The sequence below is a fragment of the Hoplias malabaricus genome, chromosome 6 (genome assembly GCF_029633855.1).
Source record: "Hoplias malabaricus isolate fHopMal1 chromosome 6, fHopMal1.hap1, whole genome shotgun sequence".
In the NCBI taxonomy this organism is placed as follows: Eukaryota; Metazoa; Chordata; class Actinopteri; order Characiformes; family Erythrinidae; genus Hoplias; species Hoplias malabaricus.
The window spans coordinates 29,733,278-29,744,363 of NC_089805.1; the positions used below are offsets into that span (position 1 = coordinate 29,733,278).

Consider the following 11,086-nt stretch of genomic DNA (forward strand, 5'->3'; position numbering starts at 1 on the left):
ACAGCATGGGAAATGTCTGAGATACAATGTGCACATCACTTCTTTTGTATAATTTACAGTGGAGTCTGGAAGCTAAAGACATGTATGTGTCGGAGTGGTGGAGGTGATGGTGGAGTAGGGGGGCTGTTCAAGTCTTCTCATGTACAAAGTAGACACACTTCAAAAGAAAACATTTGGTAACCATCATTCTAAATGTTACTCTGTCCACAATAAAGCACATTCTTTGAGTGGATATTGAACTAGGAGAGCAATTGCCTGGCTTTTCCCTGCTAGTCAATCTTAATATAGAAAAACAATGGGTTTTTGAAGGAGATGGCACTGATCCAGTTTTCCTATTGAGTAGTTGAAGCCTACTTTTTTGATGCTTTTATTAAGTGGAGTGCTTCAATTAAAAACGTTTTTCATCTATGTACTTTTCTAAAGACAAAAAAATAAAATATTTATACGGAATGTTTGAGTCTTGTTACAGGAAAGGACTTAGTGGTATCACTCCCTTGCTGCAGGTATGTTATAATAAGGAGCACTGGACTAGTCACATGACCCTTCATCTGTAATCTTTACCCTGAGAATAGGACATCAGATATGATGATAATGTGGAGACTCTGCACTCTTCTCTTTGAAACGGATTCTTGCTGGAGATTGCAGAGTTCCCAGGTCCTCCACGACGGCAGAAAAAGGTTAAGCCTATGATTTGGCCTTTGCTCATTGCTCCAATCAATTAGTCAATATTGGTAAATGACTCAATTTTTTTAATCTCTCTTACACACACACACACACAAACACACACCACCACCACTGTCAGAGGCACATATGGTCTGGACTTGCTGTGGCTTTAGCCTTTAGATGGAATAAATTAGAATTTGTTTGCAAATAAATGAGTTAATTAGGAGCCTTTGCTCACCTTTGGGGGTACACTCTGGAGCAGATGGCACTGTATCTTTCTTTCTCTACCCCCTGGAATGCCTGTCACCTGTCTAGAAGCCCATAGATCCCAGCAGAACCTCAGAAAATGTGTAGGTCTTTAAGAGCAGTAAGTCTTCGCTACATTGTGTTTCCACAGAAACTCAAGAAGCACTCATCTTCCTTTGTATATATTTTTTTCTTTCTTTTTTTTTTAAAGGACACTTGTATGTCTAGTTCTAAATTAGCATATGTTCTCCCTGCAGAATGCATGTGCTGCTTTTTACGCGCATACATGTATTCAGTCCTTAGGCATGAGCCTACCCAGTTAGAAACAACCATATGTTTAGATAACGTTAAGTAGGCAGGAAAATGTGCATGTAGTATGTAAGTTACTTGGATATGCACTGAAGAAAGATATGTTTTTACACTCGCAAAAAAAGATATTAACAGTGTGAAGAAACAAATCCTGATGAATGAACCATTAGAAGTGCTCTGAAATAAATCAAATAAAATGCAGGACTTTTAAAATGAAAAATTATGAATGGATTAACTTCTCATGTAAAGTTGCTGTTTTGGAAATGCAAAATAAGTTCAAATGCACACATTTTAGCAAAGTATGGTGTGAGCTTTTTATGAATGAAATTAGATGTTGTATGTTGTCTCATCTATGGATGTTAAGTCAGTTTTTCAGAGTCAATTAAAAAAAAAAAGAAGAAGAAGAAGAATTATTTCACGTGGTCCAGATGGTCACAAAGCCGGTACATCCAGTACTGTGTGTGTAGGATCAAGATTTATCTACAGGAAGCATAGCATGTGGCCTCCTAGCTTTTTGGTGACATCCTCTTTCTAAACGTCATGCAGCTGATGCACTACATGACACTCACTTGCCTAATGTTTCTTCTGAAATCATGGCAATCGCTCCTGTCCTAAGAATGTTTTATGGAGGAATAAAAATGACATATGAGCAAATAGTCTAGTGGCTCTCGTGCCCAGACAGTATTACTGACAAAATGGGGACCTCACAACAGTAAGGTTTAGACCATGGCGTAAACCATGTAAGCCACAGGGCTGCTGTATGTTGCAACATATCTAGGTTGTGAGGTTCCCAATCTGTTGGTAATACATAAGCCAATGGACCCTATACTGGTTTGCCAAGCTGCCAAATCCTGATTTAGAGTGAAGTTAAGACCGCCTACTCAGAACTCAAAAATAAAGAAAAAAAAGAAATACAAATATAGCCCAAATTCAAGTTGACAGATATTATACCAGGTCAGTGACAGTTTGAGTTATCCTGCATATATGTGTGTGTGTATGTGTGTGTGCGTGCACCCAAGCTGGATGTGGTTAAGTGCTTTGACATCTCAGTAAAATCTCTGCGGTGGAGATGTGATCTAAGATGAAAGTGACTAAAAAGTTCATGAGTGTTCCTCGTGCACAACTTGGAGGCACCTCAGCCAGACATGTACTGGCATGTTGCAAAACACACACTCTTGCTATCTCTCATGTGCGCGCACACACACACACACACACACACACACACGTGTTGGTCTAGCTATACTTGTGAGGACCTGTACTTTAATCTCAGAAAGCAAAAGTCTTTCAGATCTTGTTGTTTTTTTGTTTTGTTTTTTTCCAAAAAGGTTTGTTAAATCAGCAAATAGTTCCATCGTTGTAAAGACATGTGACACATGGAAGAGTAACAAGACAAATACACACTCACGCATACACAAATGCACACATCAGCAGGGTCTAACCATCTGGCTTGAGGCTAGGGCTTTGAAACACATCTGCTGTCTTGCATGTTACAACTGTCCAAACTGCAAGTTGCAGCATTCTGACCAGTCCAATGCTAATCACAATGAGCTGCCGTAGCCACTGACACCATAGCCAGCGGGAATCCACCATCCGCTGCTGAGTCCTTTCACTTCCTGTCTCATAAATTTTCCTCTTGCTGCAATTTTTTTTTTAAGCGTCAAAGGTCTCAACCACAGTCACCACTTGAGTTGAGTTGGAGTGTGTGTGGAATGTAAGTTTTTCTGAAGTGAGACGTGGCGACAGGATGAGGAGAAATTGAAAAGATTTCAGTGATAAACTTGTCGCAGTAAATTAGCGTGCTAGCGTGAAGAGAGCTTTTTATGTTTGTGGAACAGTAAAGCCAATCCTGTTGACAAGGGAAGGGTTAGGGGAGCGCTGGGGGGAAAGATGAGCAAAGCTGATTCATCTCTGGCTTCTCTGTAGAGACGGTCTGAGACACGTCAGCTCGCTCACACGCTCTTTCAGGCTCTCTCTCACACTCAATCTCTCACACTCACACACACATAGCCTGCCTGTGCTCTTCTGCACTTTGCTTTGTTCCAGGAACAGGCCAGAGCCATGTTAAATACGTCTTTGAGGGGAACACACTTTGTCACTTGTCTACACACACAGTGTAAGCTTGTAGGCTGTAGGTCAGCTCTAGTTAGAGAGTACAACCAAATTACACATTCCTCAGGTTTGCGAATGGTTGAAGGTGGACAAAAGAGTCCACTAGTTATTCAGGCTAGCACACCAAAGAACCATGTGGTCAGGGAATGTTTGATCCACTGTATTTACAAAACCAGGCACATTTTTTGCTACGATTTTACTACATCCAATCAGTTCTCATTGTTGCCGTCAGACCAGGGCATTATATGAAGTTGTCATCATTTTTAGTTATAGTCAGTCACACTGAGGATTGTTATCATTTGGCCCCAACCCCACTCCAACCTCCATTTTCATCAAGCTTTGATCAGTTTTCCTTGTGATTAATGGTGTTGTATACGGTGGCTGTGCTTTTGAATATTAATATTGTGTTTTGTAGAGAGAATCATAGTAAAGAATGAATGGTAGTGTCTGTCAGTTAATATTTACAGTTGACTAAATTCTAACTAAAACAGATTTTATGCAGTTATCTGTCTAAATGCATTCTGGGTCTTACACAATATATTAGTAATTATTTACTTATAAATGGTCGATAAGTTTTATAAATGTATGAGAAGTCAGTTCATAAATGGTGATAAATATAGGGAAAATGCTAAACAAACATCTCCAAGTCAAAGATCCACACAGCCAGGTTTCCACAGGCGGACATGCTGCGAGAATTCAAACATAAACCTGACCAGGATCAGTCATGTGTTGGTGTAGCTGGCATAGATCATAGGTACGTAATGTTTGTTGAAACAAGCGAGGCCCCGGGGTTATCTCATGCTTTGGAAGCTAATTGGAACTAGCATAAGCTGGCTAATGAACTCTAATTGCTCTAATGAATTAGCTACAGTGAGAGTGTTGGAGTGTGGAGAGGGGCCAGAGCGGACACTCCACTGAGACACACTCACTCAGTCTCTCTGAAGCTTCCTGAATTAGTCACCCTGGTCACTGGAGATTTCTCAACAGTGCTTTATTTGGACTTGGTCTTGTGCTAGCTTGTATGTGGCAAATAGGTATAGGAGTTCCTCTTAACTGCTTTCCTGATGCGTTTGCACCCCCCAACCTCAACCATGCATACACACACGCACTCCTCTAGGGGGAGCCAAGGAGCAAAAATACCAAATCTTACCCAGTGTTCCTTCAATTAAAGCCCCAAGTTGTTAACTTGTGGAAAAGGGATATAATATGCCCCCATTAATCGGTACTCTGTCCTCTATTTACACGTTCTACTCTGCTGAGGGGGGCTTAAGATTGCATGTTGAGGCATTTAGATGAAGAACTGTTTGCATTCATTCATGAGCGCAGTAATGTTACATACAAATGCGAATGATTAGTTAGCGATTACTAAACCCATCACTCACTCCAACTCGCCCCTACTGAATGGAGCTCCACCAATTCAGAAATCACAGTTACACAGCAAACCGTAGTGGGGCTTCAAATATATAAACACGATGTGTATGTTCACAGCAGGCTACTGCTAGTGTTCTGAAGTCAACTGTGGTAGTCAGACTACATTGTTGTGTGGATATTGTGTTGGATACTGAGTGTGAAAGCACGGTAATGTATTCTGAGAATAATTTCCTCCCAATTTGCGTCTGTTTGGGCACATTAAACGGCAGGTAGCTCCAGAACGTTGCCGTTTGTCATTGAGCGCATTGATGTGGGGGGTAAACTCTCTGTGCGCCTGAGGCTCATCGTCCCGCTTCAGAAGTAGCGGCCATTTTGGCTTCCTTCCCGGGCGAGCTCCCCAGGAATACTGGGAAAGGCTGTGTGTTTTGAGAGCATCTCCATAAATAGGGAGTGGAAGAGAAAAAAATGTATCAATTGGGATTTTGAAAAACACAAACCCCTTTCTGTGCAATGCAGCCCGCGAGTAATTAACTGCGCTTAGAATGGAAGTATTTAGCCAGGGTTGCCATGGAGACTCGGCGTAAAGGTGCTCGGGGGTCAGTTTGGCAGGGTCATGTAATTGTGCGAAAACTGAAATGTAGACACCCCAACACAAAGGCTAATATTCTGTTTGCACTCTGGTGTTGTTTCAGCAGCTACCTCCTTGATTAATACATCTTTTTGTTCTGTTTTTTTTTCCAGGCCTAGTTTACCTTTTTTTTTTTGTGCCGTTATGGGTTTTTTTTTCTTTTTTATTTGTTAGAAATTAGCTTAATTTGTGAAAATAACCACACATCCAGAGTAGGGTTCTGTACACACATGCACACACTCACATAGTGGTTCCCCAGTCTGGGGGTAAGCCAAAAAATGTTGTCAGTCATATATTCACTAATGGAATACCATGACCACACACGTTATAGAAAGCTGTGCTGGAAAAGGTGTGCTGTATTCTGAGCCTTGCATGTCACATTAGTTTTAACTAAGAACCATCATCGTCTGTTGTATACGTGAAAGGGGTGAACATATTTTCCGTAAAGTTGTTCTAACCTGTATGAGGCTTGGCACTGTACTCAGGTTAGTTCCACTTTCACTGGTGTGGTTTAACTTGTGGTTGTAGTGAGTTACTAGTTTAAAGACTGCTGTGATTACTGCTTAACAGTTTGCTGTTAAATTGTTACTCAGCTTTGTGTTTATTTGCTCTCCCTTGTTTTTTCCTCGTCTCACTCTCTCTCTTACACTCCTACGTTTATCTCTCGCTTGTTTCTTGTTGTTCCCTTTTCCGTTCTTTTACAGCAGGTGGAGGTAGACTGTGGCAGTTCTGTCTGAGTCATTATCAGTAATATGGTCAGGGTGTGTTCTCTGGCCGTGTAGAATCTGCTCTAATTTAATTCACTAGAATACACTGCTGCTGTTTAATTCTCCTCACATGCTCTCATGCATTCACTCTCATTGTGTGCCCCTCCCCACCATCTCTGACATACACGCTCTCTCTCTCTTTTCCCTTCTCTCTGTCACACACTTTCAGTCACACTGCCATACACACGCATACATTCCTGTCACCCTCTCTTTCCTCAGTAGAATGGATGGTGTGTTGAGTTGCCTCAGAAGAGCCCGGGGCAAGTACTAATTAGGCTGATATGGCACTGCTGCATGTACGAAAGAGCAGATATGTGAAATAGGCCACTTAGGATTCTTTGAAATAAATAAACCATAAATTTACCTCTGCTCTGGATGAGTTATTGTAGCAAATGACACTTCCCAGCAGTGTTTCTCATCTGGCTTTCAGAAGACTTCCTTTCTACTAGTCATTATTTAATGCTTGTTTGGGGCAGTGTGCTGATGATGCTTTTTATAGGAGCAGAGATATTTAGTCACTGTAGTTGGAATTGCTGTTCCACAGTGTAAAAGTGCCAGTGGAGAGTAAAGAGTAGAGCTGCTAGATGTACGGATTTAGTTATTACATTTGCCTTTGCATTATTAACACGACTACACTACACAAGCTTGCAAAATGCAAGTGAGCCACACATCAAAGTTGTGTAATAACAAAAGCCATTATATCAATAACAGTTTATATTTGCTTAAACACATATCAATGATATCAGACAAAGTTTAGATTTGACTCATATTTTAAACCAATATTTGAGAGCATGTTTAATGTACTGTTGAATGTTTGATTAATAATTTTACAGAATATTAAGCTTTGTTTCTCATAAGGTGACCTCAAGAAGTTTCTAAACCAGTTTCTAAAATTTATGAAAAATACCAAGTATTTATTATATTTGCAGCAGCAGCAGCAGATACGTTCACCAAAAGTTTCCAATATCTGCATTGTTTAGTTGTTTATAAAGGTATATTATTTTGGTCATTTAAATATAGGACTTTTATCATTTTTAACATTATTGATTCATCAATGCCTTTTTAGAAATATTTCAGTATATATCACAATCGCAGTGTGTAGCAATATCTTTGCAGATACAGCATTGTTTTACAGGGACACTGTGGAAGAGCAGAATAATCAGGTGATCCTGGACATTGTGAATATTTATACATAGGCTTCGGCCGATGTGCGTCAGGTCAAATTTGCCGTCTGTGCTTCTGTGCAGCCCTGATTTTGTTAGTAGGCTTGCACTGGAGTGCACAGGTAATCCTAACAGCGGCATAGAGGACATCACTCAGTCTGGACTCATTCATATTCTACTACATTAACAGCAGGATCTGTCTGAGAGGCAGACACCTGTTCTGTGTGTGTCTTATTTTGTGTGTGCGCCCCCCCACTTCTGACAAAATTGTAGGTGTGTGGGCAGCCATTTTGCGGACACTGTGTAAGAATAGGAGTCAGCAATAACACTTCAATATTAAATGGTGTATGTGGATGGCACTAAGCTCTGCGTATGAGGTTGACTCTGAAGTGTGTGTGTGTGTCTGTGTGATCACATAACCTTCACCTGCACATGGATTCTAGTAATTGAAGAATGATTTTCCACCTGATAAATAACTGTACTGTCTTTTACCCCTTTGGCCTCCTGGCTGTGGTTTACTCGTGTGTGTGTGTGTGTGTGTGTGTGTGTGTGTGTGTGTGTGTGTGTGTGTGTGTGTGTGTGTGTGTGTGTGTGTGTGTGTGTGTGTGTGTGTGTGTGTGTGTGTGTGTGTGTGTGTGTGTGTGTGTGTGTCTGTGTCTGAGTAAGGGCGAAGGACCCATCTGTGACATGGACTCTGCCTTGAGCTGGGAGCACATGTGGCAGAGAAATGACTGTCTCTTTGATATGGAAAACACCTATATATCTTCTCAAGGCATCTGCACACTCTGTGTGTGTGAATGTGTGTTTGCCAGCTGTGCACAGTGTGGCAAAGTGTAGATTAAGGTGTGTGTGTGAATAAAATTCCCACACACCCCCAAACATAAACTTACTCACTCCCTAAAAATCAGCTTGTCTTTGGTGAGCAGGTTTGACTCACAGCTCATTACCCCAAACATGATGTGTGTGTATGAGGATGAAAATCACACACCTGAGAGAGCAGGAGGGTGAATGGGGGAGGTGCAGTGTGTGTTGAAGACATAATGTTGTTTTAAAAATTGTTCTCAAGTGTTTTGTTTGTGTGTGTGTGTGTGTGTGTGTGTGTTTGTACAGATATGACTACAGGGAAATGCTCCACAACTCAACCTTCTGTCTGGTTCCACGAGGACGGCGCCTCGGATCCTTCCGCTTCCTGGAGGCTCTGCAGGTGAGCTGGCACTGAAACACACACAATCAAACTCCCTTTTCTCTCGGTCTCAACTCCGTGCTTATTGCTTTTACGTTGCATTATATCTATCTATATATCTGTTTGTCTGCTTTTCTGTGTGTGTGTCTATCTATATATCTACACATCTGACTGTCCTTTTCATTGCCTGACCATTATAAATATTTTGTGGAATCACTTTCCTTCTCTTTCTCTCCCTCTGCAGTAAGTCTGTATATTTGTAGTAGTTTTTTTAGTCATTATCAGTACATTTTGTCAGTGTGTGTCCTCAGCTGTAATTTAATTCCGTGGTAGTTTAATAGATACCTTGTATATTCTGTTGCTTCATTTAATTCATGCAGTGGTGGCCTGATTTGTGTAGCCATTTAATGAAAGCACACTCTGAGTGACACACTGCCGTGACCTTTCTACTGTGTTTGTGTGTGTGTAGGCTGCCTGTGTGCCCGTCATGCTGAGTAACGGTTGGGAGCTTCCCTTCTCTGAGGTCATCGACTGGAACACAGGCGCTGTGATCGGAGACGAGAGACTCCTGCTACAGGTCAGAAATCTCCCTCTCTCCCACATTAGTTCTCTGCTATTTCTTTTTCCTTTTTCACCACTGCCTTCCAGTTCTTCTGAAAGTAGACTTTTCATTCTCTATGCTTTTCCTTCTATAGATTTATAATATTAGTGCACTAGTACTAGGGCTGGGCAGTTAAAATAAATTAATCGAAATCGATATTCAAAAATTTTAATAGACATAATCTTGTCTATATCGATTATTTTTATTATGTCCCCACTGTTTCTTCATGTACTCTCTTTTTAAAACCATGCTACCAAGCTGTAGTCGTGTAACTCTGCCACATGGAAGCAACCTCAATGCCAAGGCAGACCAAGCGACTTGATCGGCTCATACCAAAGAAAAACACAGCGTCTGAGGTTTGGACGTGCTGTGTTTTGATGTAAACACTGAGAAAAAACAGTTTCAGCGACCAAAGCACAATCACACACCAACGATAAACAGCGCTCAGAAAACAAGAGGAACAAGCGCCCAGCAACATTAGATAAAAATATCCCAGCTTTAATACTGGAGCATATTTACAGTACAAGACTCGTCACTGAACTATGAGAGTCAAAAATAAATAAATAAGTAATAATAATCGTTCATTAATCGTAATCGTGGTAAAATATACAATTAATCGTGATATTGATTTGCGCTCACATCGCCCAGCACTAACTAGTACATTCCATGACCAGTTGTATTTGTTATTTCTGTTTCCCTCATTTCTCTTTTGTTTTTCCCTTCTTCTCCATTTTTCTTTCACTATTTTTTCATGTTTTACTTTATTCTCTTCTGCCTTCCTCTCTTCCCTTTTTTGTGCCCCTTTTCTCTCCTCTTCCAAACTTTTCTCCTTGCTCCTACTCCCTTATCTGCTCTTCTCAAAAATATTATCCTCTCTTCTACCCTTTTCTTTTTTTTCCTCTCTTCTCCCTTCCTTTCCTCTCTTCTTTTCACTTTTCTGCCTTTCTCCTCTCATCCCCTCTTCTCTTTTTTACACTTTTATCTTCCCTTTATCCTCCAGATCCCCTCCACAGTGCGCTCCATTCATCAGGATAAGATTCTGGCTTTGAGGCAGCAGACACAGTTCCTGTGGGAAGCCTACTTCTCATCAGTGGAGAAGATTGTACTCACCACTCTGGAAGTGAGTGATGAGCACTCTGCTGTTCTTTTTCACGATCCTACACTCAGACATGCATTCAGTGCCCTTTCCAACACCTAAAAAAACACATATTGTAACGCTGATTTGCAAGAAGGCACTTTTTCTGTGTTGTTTTTATATCGGCACTTCACACAGGATACTCTGAGCATGAGGCCGCCTTCTCCTGCTGCCTCTACACTAGACAGCAGTGGTCTTATTCAGTTTATTGCATATGACATTGTATGTGATGTTGGCAATAAAATCTTCTCCTCTCATTCTGTTGCAGACCGCAATGTCTCTTATATTGTAAGATTTTCTCATGATAGGTCTATGGTGCAGGAAATTGCCCCCACATTGATATTTTTATGCAAATTTCTATAATTGTGGGCTTCTTTTGTTGTTTTACAATTCTTCAAAACGTATAACTTTACATATTCTCTTTAGGTTTCGTTTTGTTCGCTATAGACATTAATCATGACACAGTATAAATTTTACATAAGTACTTTTAAATGTCCTCTTGGCAGAACTGAATATTGCCAAGCTTTAAGATGTATTTTAGAAACGGGCATTTCCACACAGCTAACATTACATAATAAGATTACAATGTAAAGGCTCTCTCTGAGAGTGAAAACAGTCCTGCTAATTCCTGTTAAGCTGTTAGACCACCTTAAGGTAATTGTTCTCTCTCTCTGTCCTCTACAAATTGTTAGATTCAAGCCCTATTAGTGATAAAAGGGAAATAAATGATGCTGTTAACTGTCATTTTCTCCCTGCGTGCCATCTCATTGGTAAGATCAATGCTCAGGGTGCTTCAGGGTTGACTAGGAATGTAATTGATTTCACAAGCTGGTGTCTCAAGGCGGCCTGCCTGGCCATCACGCTTCTCTGTTCTCTGTTTACCATTGTGGATCCGTTTGATGCTGTAACGT

The 11,086-nt window shown here is 40.8% G+C and overlaps 1 protein-coding gene across 1 annotated transcript in view; it reads left to right on the top strand.

Annotated features, from left to right (window-relative positions):
• The window catches only part of ext1b (exostosin glycosyltransferase 1b), a 78,045-nt gene that overhangs the window by 52,635 nt on the left and 14,324 nt on the right, over nt 1–11,086 (top strand). Inside the window, exons 2-4 of the mRNA XM_066675930.1 lie at nt 8,367–8,460; nt 8,909–9,016; nt 10,041–10,160. Coding sequence (XP_066532027.1) covers nt 8,367–8,460; nt 8,909–9,016; nt 10,041–10,160 — 322 coding nt within the window. The remainder of the gene's footprint in view (nt 1–8,366; nt 8,461–8,908; nt 9,017–10,040; nt 10,161–11,086) is intronic.